General features: G+C 40.4%; 2 protein-coding genes across 3 annotated transcripts in view; both read right to left on the minus strand.

Moving 5' to 3' along the window:
* Positions 1-229: 229 nt before the first annotated feature.
* Positions 230-17404, minus strand: part of LOC133558359 (extracellular serine/threonine protein kinase FAM20C-like) — a 122483-nt gene continuing 105308 nt past the window's right edge. The window contains exons 11-13 of the mRNA XM_061909677.1: positions 4624-4705; positions 4460-4519; positions 230-488 (exon numbers count right to left, since the gene is read on the minus strand). Of these exons, the coding sequence (XP_061765661.1) occupies positions 233-488; positions 4460-4519; positions 4624-4705 (398 nt within the window). The 3' untranslated portion in view covers positions 230-232. The remainder of the gene's footprint in view (positions 489-4459; positions 4520-4623; positions 4706-17404) is intronic.
* The window catches only part of LOC133558348 (dynein heavy chain domain-containing protein 1-like), a 69391-nt gene continuing 56935 nt past the window's right edge, over positions 4949-17404 (minus strand). For both annotated transcript variants that reach the window (XM_061909665.1, XM_061909656.1), the window contains exons 38-46: positions 15359-15537; positions 13268-14272; positions 13032-13197; positions 8590-8670; positions 8260-8485; positions 8095-8186; positions 7857-8003; positions 6587-7203; positions 4949-5409 (exon numbers count right to left, since the gene is read on the minus strand). In XM_061909665.1, coding sequence (XP_061765649.1) covers positions 5047-5409; positions 6587-7203; positions 7857-8003; positions 8095-8186; positions 8260-8485; positions 8590-8670; positions 13032-13197; positions 13268-14272; positions 15359-15537 — 2876 coding nt within the window. In that variant the 3' untranslated portion in view covers positions 4949-5046. The remainder of the gene's footprint in view (positions 5410-6586; positions 7204-7856; positions 8004-8094; positions 8187-8259; positions 8486-8589; positions 8671-13031; positions 13198-13267; positions 14273-15358; positions 15538-17404) is intronic.

Raw genomic sequence — 17404 nt, forward strand, 5'->3', positions numbered from 1 at the left:
ATAATTGACATTGTTTAATGAAGTACAATTCCATATACAAAGCTGTAAAAACAAAGGGTACTTGGATGAAGCGATAGCCCTGACCTCACCCTCGTTCAACACCTATTGAACAGCCTAGTGTCCCATTACTTTTTTGCAAAGGTACAAACATAAGACATGCAAATAACACTCTAATAGGTAATCATTACTTATGTAACATATCACATAGGATGTTGTACAAAAGAGTGGTACTTTACATGTCCTTCAGGTGATCGAGGTCCTCGTAGAATACCTCATCACTGCCCCCTTCGCTCTGGCGCTTCACGCAACGGCTTACGGTCTCCAGCACGACTTTCAAGCGCCGATCCAGAGCGGCCAAGTGGGGCTCAGTCAGCAGCGGGGCGATTGCGTGCAGGGGGTCGTGGGAAAGCGAAGCCCGCATGACGTCACTGAGGCGATACTGCGGCAGCGACAGGAGGCGCAGGCGTAGCCAGGTAGAACGACGCATTCTAGAAGAAAATAAACACTGTAAATTATATAATTATAGCTGTGGTGCTTATTTAACTAAGAGGACACTATTGGTCGGAAAATGTTAGTTGAAAACTATTTATGATTTTGAGTGCATGGGAAATTGTAAAGGAAAACCTAGCTCTCTTTGACCACATAATCAATTATAAACATGTATATTTTACAACGGGCTTCGCGGTGGAAGAGGAGTTAGTGCGTCTAAAAAAATTTACAGCACAACATATCCTATTCATATTATCTCGACCGGGCAGCACGATGGAAGAGGGGTTAGTGCGTCTGCCTCACAATATGAAGGTCCTGAGTAGTCCTGGGTTCAATCCCGGCCTCGGGATCTTTCTGTGTGGAGTTTGCATGTCCTCCCCGTGAATGCGTGGGTTCCCTCCGGGTACTCCGGCTTTCTCCCACTTCTAAAGACATGCACTTGGGGATAGGTTGATTGGCAATACTAAAATTGGCCCTAGTGTGTGAATGTGAGTGTGAGTGTTGTCTATCTGTGTTGGCCCTGCGATAAGGTGGCGACCGGTCCAGGGTGTACCCTGCCTTCCCCCCGATTGTAGCTGAGATAGGTACCAGCGCCCCCCGCGACCCCAAAGGGAATAAGCGGTAGAAAATGGATGGATGGATATTTTACAACACAGCAGCAACTGAACTAATGTTGTTATGGTGGTAAGGAGCAAATTTCTCAGCCAGCATTATTACATTAATATATTCATTGACTGTAAACAAGAGTACAGCAATGTAACACGCAGGAGTGTCACTAACAGCTGAGTCATTCACCCAACATTTTAAAGTGCATGTAGAAGTGGATATAGCTACTTTCATCTTGTGGAATGAATACAAATAATAAACACAGGCCAATGTGTTTTTGCGCTAGCGCTATTTAGAAACCCAGAGAGTTATTTACTTTTGTAGACCACATACCCAGTGATCATTGAATAGTCAGGTGATTTCAGGCAGTGTTTCCCAACTTATTGCATCAAAGCAAATATTTTACATGAAAAATATCTTACAGCACCAAACCAAAAAGTTGTAAGAATGTGGTGGATCCATCCATTTTCTACCACTTATTCCTTTCGGAGTCGCGGGGGGTGCTGGAGTCTATCTCAGCTGCATTCGGGCGGAAGGCGGTGTACACCCTGGACAAGTCGCCACCTCATCTAAGGGCCGACACAGATAGACAGACAACATTCACACTCACATTCACTACGGCCAATTTAATGTAGCCAATCAAGCTATTCCCAGGTGCATGGTTTTGGAGGTGGGAGGAAGGCGGATTACCCAAAGGGAACCCACAAAGTCACGTGGAGAACATGAAAACTCCACTTAGAAAGATCCCGAGCGAAGGATTGAACCCAAGATCTTCGTATTGTGAGGCAAACGCATTAACCCCTCCTCCACTGTGTCATGTTGCCCTGTGAATGTGGTGGATGCACAGGTTAATCATGTGCCTTCTGCCTACTGGATGATCATGTAATTGTTCTTACTGTCACTATATGCCACTGGCATACAAAGTGGCATATATAGTTGAACAAAGACTACACTATTTGTTGTAAATATATACAGCAATAATTTTCCAAAAGACTACTTAAATTAGAAAATTTACCATGGCACACTTTTTAGGGTACCTCTTTTGTTTTACATTTACAGAGAAACCTCTAATGTCAATCACCTACTCATTCTTCCTTTAAATTTAAGACGAAGCCTTTTCTTTTTTTAACGTTTTACTAATATTAGTACTTAACATGTTTTTACACCTGTTTGACAGTTAAGGAGGTCAAAACGTTACTTAAAATGTTACCTGTATTGTCATAACAAGGAAATTATGCAGTTACAATTTAGTATCAACAATGCTCAACTTATTTTTTTAACGAAACTGCCTCTACAGTTAATTAAGGTACAGTTTGACACTCAAACTGATTGTTTTGAATTGAAATATTACCTCTGGTAGGAAGGTTGTGTAATCGCCGGGGTTTGTCAGTTAGTTAGCAAAATAACTCAAAAAGTTATGGGCGGAATGTTGTTAAAATTCTAAGGAACGTCAGAAATGGGATAAGGAACAAATCATGAGGAATTGGGAATGATCCAGGTCATCGTCTGGATTCAGGGTTTTTCTAAAGGATTATTTCGTCAGAAATGGGATAAGGAACAAGTGATTAAAAATTGGGGGTGATTTGGAACATCATCTGGATTCAGCATGTTTTTTAAGGATTCTTTACTATTGGGAGATGAGGCCTGGCGGAGGACTGCACTCTCTGAGTTATTTTCTAGTTTCCTATAGGAAATAAATGGACTGTGTTAGACATGTATTAATATTATAAGAGTACTGTGGCCAGAAATGGTACTGCAATCACTGTCAAAAATCCTCTCCCATTCGCCATGTCAGAGGTTGCCAAAAATCCTACTCCAAGAAACTTCAAATGGCAATTGACGAGTCCTACGCTGTAGGTTTCTCTTGTTTATTGTTTTTGCAAGATGGTTTACGAAGTAATTATGCCACATTGAGGTAACATCGATTAGCCAAACGGATTTGTAGCACCAATATTTTCGTCAGGACTCTGGACAGATTGTTGATATTACCCTGCTAAAATGTCTAGTTAGACCACACGGACCACCATCTAAATAATTTTATATAATAATATAAAAAAATTATATATCACATAGGCCTACTTTTATGGAAAGCCAAAGCCAACAGTAAAATTACCACATTTCGTTCAGCATAACCCCATACTGCATCCAATCTGACGCACTGCAATCTCTTCCATGTAGGCACATCACCATCTCTCAGTGCAGAGTGCAATTCTATGAGCCAACCCACATTACGCAAAAACCACGTTACGTATAAATCTTTTAGCCTACTACCATGTCAACAGACAAAGTAAAAAAACATTACATGTAATGCATTATATTGTGCCGAGCAAATACCACCCCATATGTGCCTGATGTACTTACAGTACCAGAAACAGCAATTAGCCGTGTTAATGTTGGAACTCATTTCCTCAGCGTATCAGCATATTGAGAAAAAAATAGGCACTGACACTACCATTATCCACATAGGTTTTATTTGTCAAGAATATATTTTGTCCTGTCAGTTGGATGTCACATCGACATACAGGCTAACGGGCAGATATTTCCCCCGTTAGCCTCTACGTCGATGTGTCATTGACCGGGCTAGCATGCTAATAAGCATTCCAGATAAAAATCTTCATTTTGTTTCTGGCTTTGTCATTAGTAATTAGAGAATCGTAACGACGCCTTTTAGCTTTACTAAGGTCAGACATGTTTAGTAACTTTACCAGTGGCAGTAGCTCGACAATGGTGGCAGTGCGCAACTGGCCACCTCGATGTGTCACACTCACAAACGGTAGAGGGCAGGACATTGAAATAAAAATAATTACAAGACTTCGGAGCTGTAAATCGAATTTTGAAATGAACATATCCCAACTGAACTCTTGTTTTCATTTATAGAGGTATTCTATTCCTAAGGAACCTGATTTATCAATGCCTTTTGACATGAAATTATTACAGATGGCACCTTTAATAATAATAATGGATTATATTTGTAAAACGTTTTTCTAGACACTCAAAACTCTTTACAGAGAGAATTGAGAACCTGTCATTCATTCACTCCACATTTACACAATGATCGCGGTAAACTACATTTTTAGACAAAGCTGCCCTGGGATAGACTGACGGCAGCGTGGCCGCCCATTTGGGCCTACGGCCCCTCCAACAGCCAAACATTCATACACCAGTGTGAGTGGCACTCAGAAAAAGGTGGGTGAAGTGTCTTGCTCAAGAACACAATGGGTGTGAATAGGATGGCAGAAGCTGGATTCAAAACCAGTAACCCTCAAATTGCTGGACAGCTGCTCTGGCATCTGAGCCACGCTGCTCCCATGTTCATAAGCATGCTAAGCAGACATGGTGGCGGTTATGATAGTAGGTTATTTACCTGCAGCACTGCGCCAACGGCACGAGGATTGATGGCTCGTCTTTGGAGTGACGCCCGAATCTGCAGCCAAATTGGTGGAAACAGTCATGATCAAATAAAATCACATAGGGTTAGATAATAATAAATGTTATATGGTTTGCATATTAGAAAATAAAAATACTCACGCCCGTCCGTTGTCAAGATGCAGCAAGAAAGTATTGTTGCCAAACTTCTCGAAGGTTTCATAGTGATGTCTGTCCATGTTGCCTAGAGGACGAGAGAGAAGAAACTCCTTAATGAGCCGCGCTAAAGTCATGAAACAAGTGTTGCACGTTGGAAAGCGTTGTTATGGTCACAGACACTAAGCTCGTCCGTGTCATTGATCCTATTGAATTGGTTAATTCAAAATGTAGTAAATCCAAAATAGTTGAGTAATATTGAATGGGGAAATATGGACATGCAATAAAGAATAGAGCAGGCACAAGGCAATTTTCTCAAAATGATCACAACGAGAGGATAACCATTTTAATGAAAAAAAACTATGCAATATAAAGATATATTATGCTAACAGGTAAATAGAAAACATTGTTCGGCATTTCAATGTGTGTCTAGCTGTCACAGAGCTTACTCACTAACCGAACTATCTTTAAACTACACAAGGAAAGTTCTGAATTGCAGGGAAGCGGAACAGTATCGACTAAGCTAAAATCAGCTAGTCGCTCCTCTCCCGTGTGTAGGTCCTCCACATAAAGTGGACACTTATGGACAGGAAGAGCACTCCTGGGAGGCGGGAAGTTAAGTTCTTTTACTCCGGCCCTGACGCAAATTAGAGGCATGGAACAAGGCTCGGTGGAGTGTGTGTTTTCGAATGCTCCAATATTCGGCTCCCATGATGCTCCTCTCAGCTGCAGGCCGCACAAGAACACGGCATCCTTTGGAGGAATATCAAAGAATGCATCATCGCGATGGACCTGGAGACATAACAAGATTTAAGGGATGTGAAGAGAAAAAGAATAATATGTACAGGAATTTGAAATAAGCGTAGTAAAAGTTAAAGTGTTTTGTTTTCACATATTTCTATTTTACACTACAAATGATATATGGACAGGGGCACCAAAAGTGGGGGAAGATTACGATTCTCGGACTGACCATTGCCTGAGAAAATAGTAAAATTATAATTTTGTTCTCTAGAGTGGCCTGAAATGACTAGCAGTTCCATGCATATGTGGTATGCACACCTTCTTCATTTGTTAGCAAGGAAATGTGTAGTTTTTCAGGTTATTCTTCCCCTTACATTTCAATGACGTTAAAGAAGAACTGCACTTTTAGCGGGAATTGCTTATCATTCACAATCCTCTCTGTCATTCTAAATTGTAAATCAACACTAGCAACAGGTGGTTAACAATATAGGTAATGGGGATTCAATCTATTCTGCCTACACCGCCCTCTTAAAGAAAGCCAAAAACCTCCAATATTTTATATACATGCTGCAAGTGTGATTGTAATGTAAATGGTAAATGGGTCATATTTGTATAGCGCTTTTCTACCTTCAATGTTCTTCAAGCGCTTTGACACTATTTCCACATTCACCCATTCACACACACCTAACAAGCACAGTCAAAATACCATATACAGTGATAAAAAACACATTTTGGTCATTTTAAGCATTGCCGGAATAATCCTTAGCATTAGCTCTTGCAAGCTACAACAATGTAGGTCCTACTTGATTAAAATGCAGGTCCACACATGTAAATTGTGATTTGTTGCCGGTTTTTGGATGTTTTTTTAGTGGGCTTTATCAGCGAAATAGATGAATCCCATTAGTTACATTGTTAGCTATTTCATATTTTTTTCAATTTAGTCTGCACAAAAAAGACATATGTGTTCTGTCTTAAACACAGATTGTGAATGATAGGAAACATCCCAAAAGAAGTGCAGTTGCCCTTTAAGAACATTTAAATGTTACTGAATATGCCTGTTCATTTATTAATGGTTGTATAAAGTTTGCATGGATTATTCCCCATGGGTAGAATAATTTGAATTGTCTGTCCACTTATTTCTTTTTTAGCAGGCTATGTGCTGCAATATGTATAACGCCCCACAGTTAGTAAATACGTTGAGTTTTAGGATGACTTGACCAAGCATTACCTCAAAATGCAGAGTAATATCGCTGAGGCACTTGTGATGCAATTTAGCAGCCCTTCTCATCAGGGCCACCAGAAGACCCCTTGCATTAGTGAAAGCAGACAGTCTGTAAGCGCCTCGTGGAGAGGAAGTGTTGTCGTTCCACAGATAAGCACTGAGCAGTTTGGCCCGCCGCTCCAAACGAGATAGAGCGGTGAGGTCGGGCAGGGAAAGGACGGTGGCCGCCATGTATCGAAGTGGCTGCCTGAGCTGTGAGAGCAGCGAGGAAACCGAGCCACTGAGCTCATTCCACTCGGCCAGAAGGAAGTCATAAAGAGCGCTTTGGAAAACAGCTCCTGCATTTCTTGCACGGACTTCGTTTTCGTGTGTCATGTAGTCCTGCAGGGTCTGAAGTCGCTCTCTAATGTGGCTCAGTTCTGGCAGCACCGTCATGTCCCTGCTGTAACATGTGGCTATTCCTTCAGGAGTCTGGGAGGCCTGCAGCAGTAAAATCAGTTTGTGGCTGTTGACCTTGATAGTTTCAGCTGGCACGTCAACACTGAAACCCAATAGAATAGGGTCGCTGATGTTCAGCGACAGCAAGAGATGTTGTTGCAGGGCTTTTATCAGTTTGGGCAAATCTGAAATAAATAATTGGCAGAAAATTAACAGATTGTGGATGGTAATGCTTATATTAAAAGTGTACTATTACTGAACGTAGCAATTATTTTTCTAGACACTAGAGGCTGTTTATGGGATAGGATATGATAGGATAGACTTTATTTATCCTACAATTGTTGCGGTGCAGGTTTTTACATACGGTAACAGAAGTAAAACGTAATGAAAAACAAACACATAGTAATAAATAATAAATTTTGCACATTAATATCTATCGATAAAGATAAAATAAAATCAAACAAACACTAACGTCCTAATTTCTCCTTATCAGCCGTGCACAAACACAATTCATTCGTATTAAAGCTAGAGACACACAAAACAGTGTTTTCCCAGTAGGATTTATTAAAAACACCTTTCTAAATTCAATCAATAAGGTAAATACGTTTTGGACATCACACTCTATCCATCCATCCATCCATCCATTTTCTACCGCTTATTCCCTTTTGGGGTCACGGGGGGCGCTGGCGCCTATCTCAGCTACAATCGGGCGGAAGGCGGGGTACACCCTGAATACAACATTTTAAAAATTAAAACAATTTTAACTACCATAACTAATATTCACTAATCATGTATATATATATAATGCGCAAAAAAGGATATTTACACACTGCCTTACCCCGGTGCTCAGTCCTGCTGACGAGATTTGCAAGCATGTGTGGCCCAGAGTCCAGAAGTGGCTCTTTGCTGAAGCAGATTTCAACTATACTCTGGACTACGTCTGAATCTGTAGACTCCAGAACATGGCCACCATACACAAGGTTGACTATAAATGAAGAAAATAAACATTTAGTATAAACTATGACATTGGGTGAACATGTAGCACAATGTGAGCACAATGTGTTATGTTGCATCACCTGCTATATACTGTAAAGCTTTAGGCTTGTCGTGGCACAGACTAGCAAGGGATATGAAAGCATCCGCCAAGGCCAGAAGGTCTGACTGGCCCCTTTTAAGTACAAATACGCCATGCGCATGAGAATCAAATTTTAGTGATGATGTCTACAATTACAAGTTCTTACCAGCTGCAGATTATGGCCTGGCCCAAATATTTGTAGGCCTGTCTCTGTAATAAAACCGTATGGAAGGTTGCACAACGCAGAAGAAGCTCCATGTTGTCAGCCATCAAGCCTGGAGGCACCTGATGCCGTACGACCGACGACAGGAGTTGCAAAGAGCTGCTCAGCTCCTCCTTCACATCCCAGGAAGTGTCACAGACCAGAGGCAAGGCACACATTCGCACTGATTCTGGCACACATTGGTATCAAGATCATGGGCATATCATTTTGGATTCGCCACTCAATCAAATCAGGGCATAGATAATTTTGTACAGTTTACAATGAACAACCTACCGGGTATGCATGTGGATGCAGTTTCTTCAGTTAAAAACCACAATCGGAAGTTTGGGTGGGGCTCTTTCATGTATTTTCTTCCTGTGTGGTGGTGAAAGGCAGAAGTAAATTATATTTTTTTTGCAGTATGTATTATGGATGTTCCAATCAGGGTAATGGTCATCCAAGAGTGAAATCAGCAGACACCAATACCGATACCGATCACATGTATTGACTCAACATTCTCTAATGTATTTATGGTTAGTGCTACAAACCCCGTTTCCATATGAGTTGGGAAATTGTGTTAGATGTAAATATAAACAGAATACAATGATTTGCAAATCCTTTTCAACTCATATTCAATTGAATGCACTACAAAGACAACATATTTGATGTTCAAACTCATAAACTAGATTTTTTTTTGCAAATAATTAACTTAGAATTTCATGGCTGCAACACGTGCCAAAGTAGTTGGGAAAGGACATGTTCACCACTGCGTTACATCACCTTTTCATTTAACAACACTCAATAAACGTTTGGGAACTGAGGAAACTAATTGTTGAAGCTTTGAAAGTGGAATTCTTTCCCATTCTTGTTTTATGTAGAGCTTCAGTCGTTCCACAGTCCGGGGTCTCCGCTGTCGTAGTTTACACTTCATAATGTGCCACACATTTTCGATGGGAGACAGGTCTGGACTGCAGGTGGGCCAGGAAAGTACCCGCACTCTTTTTTTACAAGGCCAAGTTGTTGTAACACTTGTCTTGCTGAAATAAGCAGAGGCGTCCATGATAACGTTGCTTGGATGACAACATATGTTGCTCCAAAACATGTAAGGACCTTTCAGCACTAATGGTGCCTTCACAGATGTGTAAGTTACCCATGCTTTGGGCACTAATACCATCACAGATGCTGGCTTTTGAACTTTGCACCTACAACAATCCGAATGGTTATTTTCCTCTTTGTTCTGGAGGACACCACGTTCTCTGTTTCCAAATATAATTTGAAATGTGGACTCGTCAGACCACAGAACACCTTTCCACTTTGCATCATTCCATCTTAGGTGAGCTCGGGTCCAGCCAAGCCAGCAGCGTTTCAGGAAATTGTTGATAAATGAGTTTTGCTTTGCATAGTAGAGTTTTAAGTTGCACTTACAGATGTAGTGACCAACTGTAGTTACTGACAGTGGTTTTATGAAGTGTTCTTGAGCCAATGTGGCGATATCCTTTACACACTGATGTCGGTTTTTGATGCAGTACCGCCTGAGGGATCAAAGGTCCATAATATCATCGCTTATGTGCAGTGATTTCTCCAGATTCTCTGAACTTTTTGATGATTTTACGGACCGTAGATGGTAAAATCCCTAAATTCCTTACAATTGCTCGTTGAGAAATGTTGTTCTAAAACTGTTCGACAAATTGCTTACAAAGTGGTGACCCTCACCCCATTCTTGTTTGTGAATTACTTAGCATTTCATGGAAGCTGCTTTTATACCCAATCATGGCACCCAACTGTTCCCAATTGGCCTGCACACCTGGGGGATGTTCCATATAAGTCTTTGATGAGCATTCCTCAACTTTATCAGTATTTATTGCCACCTTTCCCAACTTCTTTGTCACGTGTTGCTGGCATCAAATTCTAAAGTTAATGATTATTTGCAAAAAAAAAAAAAATGTTTATCAGTTTGAACATCCAATATGTTGTCTTTGTAGCATATTCAACTGAATATGGGTTGAAAATGATTTGCAAAACATCGTATTCCGTTTTTATTTACGTCTAACACAATTTCCCAACTCATATGGAAACGGGGTGTCTATTTCAACACACCATTTAACCACATTTCTTATTGTCTTTTATTAAATATAATTGTTTGATTAAAAAACAATTCTGTTTACTTCACAATAACTAAACAGAAGCAAAAACTACTATCTCCTACTTATTCAAATCCTTAGTTCATTGTCCTCAAAGTCCTCCTGTGCCCTGGGAAGTATTCCCCTCATTTGTATACAACAACACAAACAAGAAAAAAATGAGAGAATAAAAATATCCGCCTAATATGATGCTCACACAACAACGGTTGTTATCTTGATAACAGCTTACTTTCTGCTGTAATGTAGTTCCATCGGTACTTCATAAAGTTTACAAATCACTTATAATGATACTTAAGATACTGAGAAATGCTGTTTTTTTTTAGCTTAGTGGATCAGCTCCAGACTGTTAATGAGACATATAGCTGCTTGCTGCTTGTCAGCTAGGGTTCTCAACCATCTCTTGAAAAACAAAATAGTCCCGTATTTAGCAACAAAATTATGCATTTGCTATTGAGCTGTCAAGGGACGCAATTTGTCCTGTATTTTTATTAGCAAGTGTCCATCACAGCTAAATTTTTTGTAATGATGTTCCTGGGTTGGTGAAGTGGCAAAGGAGCCAATTGTTATTTTGTATTCATGTTATCAGGTTGGTGTGCCCCTTAAAGTTAATCAAAAGATAAATTTTGAAGTCACACGCTAGTTTTATCACAGCAATTTTCGCCACAGTAATCAATACACACAGAACAGGCATCTTGTCAGTACAGCAGATAACTAAAGTAGCTGTATAAAAATTAAAAAAGAAGTGGTCTACTGTCTATCGTTGCAACAAGTGCAATATTTAAATGAGCATGTTTGTCACTCAATGCAGCTGGTCCGAGGGCGGGAACACTTTGCCATTCAATGAGGATATTGCACATTTAGTTTGCAGCCTTCAGTAGGCGAATATATATGTGGCTTAAACTATCATTATTGGCGTATATAAATTAACACAATATAACATAAAAACAATAACCACACTGAGATGTGATTTCCTTTATAATAGAAGCATAATTAAAATGTTTGCTTGTCGTATTAATAAAACACAAATATCTCACCTTTCTTTTTGTCATAAGCAGTTTTTATAGTGCTGAATGTTGGATACATGCTCTATCATAAATTTGCACACTAATTTTTTATTGTGTTAAGTAAAGCAGGACAGACTTCTGTTAAATAAATATCTTTATTTCATTCTGTTAGGACAAAAAACATTATTTTATTCTATTAATGTACTTATTTTGCACAAATAAATTATTTTTGAACCGTTTGTTTTCTAGGTATTCGTATTATTCCAAAACATGTGCATTAAATTAAATTCTAGTTGGAGTCAGATAGTAAAACAATATATGTGTTTGAATTGTCAGTCATCAGGTCATCATACAATCCACAAAAGTTGAATGGAAGCAACTTTGAAAGTTTTTCAACAAACAAGAAGAGTCTAGTTGCCTCCATTCAACCTATGTGGATATTATAAAATTCATTTCAAACGAATAAAAAAGTCCAAAAATAAATTGGTCAACCAGCCCTGCAAAGTATCCTTAATTCTTTTTTCAGGGAGTTGGTAACCCTAAACCTAAACCCTGGGGGAAGACAAATAAATACAGTGTCAGCCAGAGGGGATCGACATTCAAAGGCATTAAGCGGCAATGGAAATCACATACTTTTTTGGGGAAAATCAGCTGATACTGATCGGTGGTCGATCAATCCCTAACATTTGTATAGTTGAACTCCTAACATCAAATACCTTCAAGGCTGTGCCATACTAAGTCTTTCAAGTTCAAAACCCCATCATGAATGGAGTAAACTCCCTGCTTCTTTAAAGTCTATTACTATTTTTTTTATCTTTAAATCAAATGTGTTTTGTCGCTTGCAAACAATTTGTTATTGCTTCTTATTTTGAAGTTGCTCCTGATGTTGTATTGTATTGTAATATATTGCAATGGTTTATGTAAATGTCTGTGAGGCACTGTGGAAGTGGTAAAGCAGTGTTTTTGTGTTTTATTGTAATGTATGTTTTATGTATTTGTGAGGGACCCCCCTTGAAAACCAGATGTTTCATCTCAAGGGGCTATCCCAAATAAAATTTAAATTAAAGGCAGCTTTGTAACAACTTTCCTTTACTATAATAGAGGTCGAAAACCCTCAGCTCCAAAGCCAGATGGGGCTCTTGCATGAGGGCTCCCTTTAGAGAGTATTTTAAAACACAGAAATAAAAAAAATTTTGCCTATAAAAGAAAATGTGAAAAAAAGGATAAAAACTTGTGAAAGTGTATAAGATGTGTTGTGTTTTACAGCTCGAGACTAGTTTTCTTCAGCGGAAAAGGTGGAAAAATGGCTCTCTAGATACCCTCCTCCGTCCCTCATCTCTTTCTCTCTATCTCAACCATGTTTTCATCCATTACGGGAGTTTTACATTACCTCGGTCAAATGCTAGCTCACGTGGGGTTCAGTTGCTTTACTTTATTAAATGAGGAGCGTGGTTATATACCTGTTTCATATGTAAAGTACCTCTTTGTGGACACAATAAAAACAGACAGTTCTGTGGTAACGTTTGTTGACGCAAGCGATTAATATAAATCCAATTTATAAAATACAGCCTTTTTTTGAGTGCCCTCTCACCAATTGGAGATATCAGCTGATTGAGGTGCGCCTCTATGTTAGCGTCCAATTGCTCAAACAGGTGACAGTCATTAAAAACCAACCAATGGCCGTCTCTAACTGCTTTGCCCAGAGTTGAGATGGTGACCTCGATGTTGTAAACTCCTGATGCAGAAATCACTTTCACCTGTGCAAACAAAATTGTTATTTAGGGGGAAAAAAACAAAAAATACAGTAATTTGATACAAAAGCAGTACCGTTTTTTGTGCTGCAATGGAGGCCAACTGCTTCACTAGGAGGAGAGGCTGAGTGCATGTCCACTTATCTTTAGATGGACAGGGCCATGTTAGCATGATGGGTCCCTCATGCTTTAGAATAAGTCGATGAAGAGCCTGAGGGTTCCCGTAGTGGGGTGCATTAATCGCTGCTGTATGGAGAGGAGGGCAGAGCTGACAAATAGCCATGGCTCTAGCAAGTTCCTCTATGCAGAACGGGCTAAGGGTCTTCAAAAGGAGTGCCCTCTGCATCAATGACAGATGGGAGTGAGAGTCACAGGGAGCTGGTCCTGTTACAACGGAGGAAGGGGAGCTCAGGTACTCTTGCCATTGCTCTTGTGAAGAGGCCATAGAGAAAATAATTCCTCTAAAAGATGACATCTTATCCAAACAGATAAGGTCTGGGTGAACATGAGGAGATATCCAACAAGGTATTTCTGTTGGGGATGACGACATTTGTGGTTCAAAGTTTAGAATGTCTGTGATTCCCTTGAGGAAGGTTGCCCTCTCAGGTGGAGAGCAGAGCTGGTTGTGTTTCATCACAGCCAAAGTCAGCAACAGTTTGAGGACATCACAGTGACTTTTAAACAAACAAGGCCTGTAGTGAAGTAGCAACTTGCCCACCATTTTGTTCCTAATCTCCGGTATCACTCCCCCCACAACTTGTCCAGTGGCATATGATACAAGCGTTCTGCCCTTCTCAACAAAGGACTCGTGAATCACTGCCAGGAAGTCGGACAAGGAAAAGTAATAGGCTGGGGAGAGGCGAGACACCTCCTGCAAAGCCTGGTAGAAGAACACAGCAAGCCTAACAAGTTGCTGAGGAGCATCCAACAGTGGCTTGAGGTACTCCGTCACCTCATGCACCAGCTGGATCTCAGTCTCCACGCATGTCATTGATTCTTGAATCACCGCCACATGCGTGAGGAAGCCGGACTGTTGCATCTGTGTTGCATTGGACAGCAGGATGGCGTTCATCACAGATTCCTAGGGAAAGGTAAAGTACAGTTAATTTTTTTTTTCCTGAGGGAACTCTCCTGAATGAATCAATGAAGTACTATCCATCTAAAAGCATTAGTATAGGACGTTTTTTATTTTCATCTGATTTGAAATTACTTCTGCGCACACAAGCACATGTTTTTCTTTTTTTAATGCAATCTAAATGGTAAATAAATGCGGGTAAAATTCTGATACAATGGAGCCTATTGGTGTCGCTCTATTGTACCTATAAAGCACTTCACGCTGTAAGTAGATGTAATGTAGTAACAGGCACATTCATGATAACATGTAATAATTAGGTCTTTTGCTAATTTTGAGCAAACAGCGGCGCATCACAATGTTCGCTTTTTCCTTACTACTCCCTGCAGACTTTGGAAGTCAACAAACATAACAAAACATCACTTACTGTACAATGTCTGTTCTCACTGGGATGCCGACTGATAGGATGTTGATACAGTATATTCCCGTTAAATAAAAAGTTACTCATAAACCTCGTAAAGAAAAAAGGGGGGTGGAACCACGCGTCTTTTCGTGCCTATCGCAATTTCCGGGTCTAAATTGGATGCCAAAGATGACCAACTGATTCGATTATATCTTCACCCTTCTAATATTATATTGAAAGGCATTATTTATGAACTTTCACGAGCTCCGAGGCGAGAAACCTGCTCACCATTTGATTATGTCAATATAGCAGCACAAGCTAGTTAGCACTCTGTGATCACGGGGCCGCTAAAAAAAGTTTGTCTGCATCAACACTTATAATAACAATATCACTAATACTTCAGGTCACGAAATGTAAATGGAATATTGTTAAAGGTTTTAGTACGTTATTTAAAGGGCTTTATGGGCAGAATAACTGCCATTGACTCCATTGAAAGCAGACTTTTATTTATTTAAATACATTTATTTACAAGGGAGAATGCATTAAAAAAATACAACTGTCTTGTTGTCTCTCATAATGATTGTGAAAAATTGGCAGGAAAAAAAAAACTCAGTGAATTTTGTAGTAAAAGGCTTGTTTCCTCTTAAGGCTGTACGATGAATACCAGTCATCTAAATACCTGGCAGACTCACCTCCTCTGTGGCTAGTTTCCTCTGAAGCAGGTGCTTGTCATTCTGTGTCCGCAGGTGTTGAATCAGCATCTCTTTGAACTGCGACTGCAGTAGCTGTGTCAGCATCAGCTCCTGGATCTGATCCGAGCTTGGCGAGAGGTCAACCACGAACACCTCAGCCAGTATGGACGGGTGGACGGCTGAACAGAAACAAAGCACAATTAAAGTTAAAGTTAAAGTTAAAGTACCAATGATTGTCACACTTACAGTGGGGCAAAAAGTAAATACTAAATGTCAGCCACCGATTGTGCAAGTTCTCCCACTTAAAATGATGACAGAGGTCTGTAATTTTCATCATAGGTACACTTCATCTGTGAGAGACAGAATGTGAAAAAAAAAATCCAGGAACTCACATTGTAGGAATTTAAAAAAATGTATTTGTAAATTATGGTGGAAAATAAGTATTTGGTCAATAAAAAAAATTCAATTCAATACTTTGTAATATAACCTTTGTTGACAATAACAGAGGTCAAAAGATTACTATAGGTCTTTACCAGGTTTGCACACACAGTAGCTGGTATTTTGGCCCATTCCTCAATGCAGATCTTCTCGAAAGCAGTGATGTTTTGGGGCAAATCGCCGAGCAACACAGACTTTCAACTCCCTCCACAGATTTTCTATGGGGTTGAGGTCTGGAGAGGCCACTCCAGGACTTTCAAATGCTTCTTACGGAGCCACTCCTTCGTTGCCCGGGCGGTGTGTTTAGGATCATTGTCATGCTGGAAGACCCAGCCACGTTTCATCTTCTAAGCTCTCACTGATGGAAGGAGGTTTTGGCTCAAAATCTCACGATACATGGCACCATTCATTATTTCCCTAACACGGATCAGTCGTCTGTCCCCTTAGCAGAAAAAACGCCGCAAAGCATTATGTTTCCACCCCCTTGCTTCACAGTAGGTATGGTGTTCTTGGGATGCAACTCAGTATTCTTCTTCCTCCAAACACGACGAGTTGAGTTTATACCAAAACGTTCTATTTTGGTTTCATCTGACCACATGACATCCTCCCAATCCTCTGCTGTACCATCCATGTGCTCTCTGGCAAACTTCAGACGGGCCTGGACATGCACTGGCTTAAGAAGGGGGACATGTCTGGCACTGCCGGGTTTGATTCCCTGTCGGTGTAGTGTGTTACTGATGGTAACCTTTGTTATTTTGATCCCTGCTTTTTGCAGGTCATTCACAAGGTCCCCATGTGTGGTTCTGGGATTTTTGCTCACCGTTCTCATGATCATTTTGACCCCACGGGATGAGATCTTGCGTGGAGCCCCAGATCGAGGGAGATTATCAGTTATGTGTATGTCTTCCATTTTCTGATAATTGCTCCCACAGTTGATTTGTTCACACCAAGCTACTTGCCTATTGTAGATTCACTCTTCCCAGTCTGGTGCAGGTCTACAATTCTTTTCCTGGTGTCCTTCGACAGCTCTTTGGTCTTGGCCAAAGTGGAGTTTGGAGTCTGACTGTTTGAGGCTGTGGACAGGTGTCTTTTACACAGATAACAAGTTCAAACAGGTTCCATTAATACAGGTAACGAGTGAAGGACAGAAGAGCTTCTTAAAGAAGAAGTTACAGGTCTGTGAGAGCCAGAGATCTTCCTTGTCTGAAGTGACCAAATACTTATTTTCCACCATAATTAACAAATAAATTATTTAAAATTCCTACAATGTGAATTCCTGGATTTTTTTTTCACATTCTGTCTCTCACAGTTGAAGTGTACCTATGATGAAAATTACAGACCTCTGTCATCATTTTAAGTGGGAGAACTCGCACAATCGGCGGCTGACTAAATACTTTTTCCCCCACTGTACACTAGGTGTGGTGAAATTTGTCCTCTGCACTTGACTGTTGCCCTTTTTCACCCCCTGGGAGGTGAGGGGAGCATTGGGCAGCAGCGGTGCCGCGCCCAGGAATCATTTAGGTGATTTAACCCCCAATTCCAACCCTTGATGCTGAGTGCCAAGCAGGGAGGTAATGGGTCCCATTTTTTCTATAGTCTCTGGTGTGA

The sequence above is a fragment of the Nerophis ophidion genome, linkage group LG01 (genome assembly GCF_033978795.1).
Source record: "Nerophis ophidion isolate RoL-2023_Sa linkage group LG01, RoL_Noph_v1.0, whole genome shotgun sequence".
Lineage (NCBI taxonomy): Eukaryota > Metazoa > Chordata > Actinopteri > Syngnathiformes > Syngnathidae > Nerophis > Nerophis ophidion.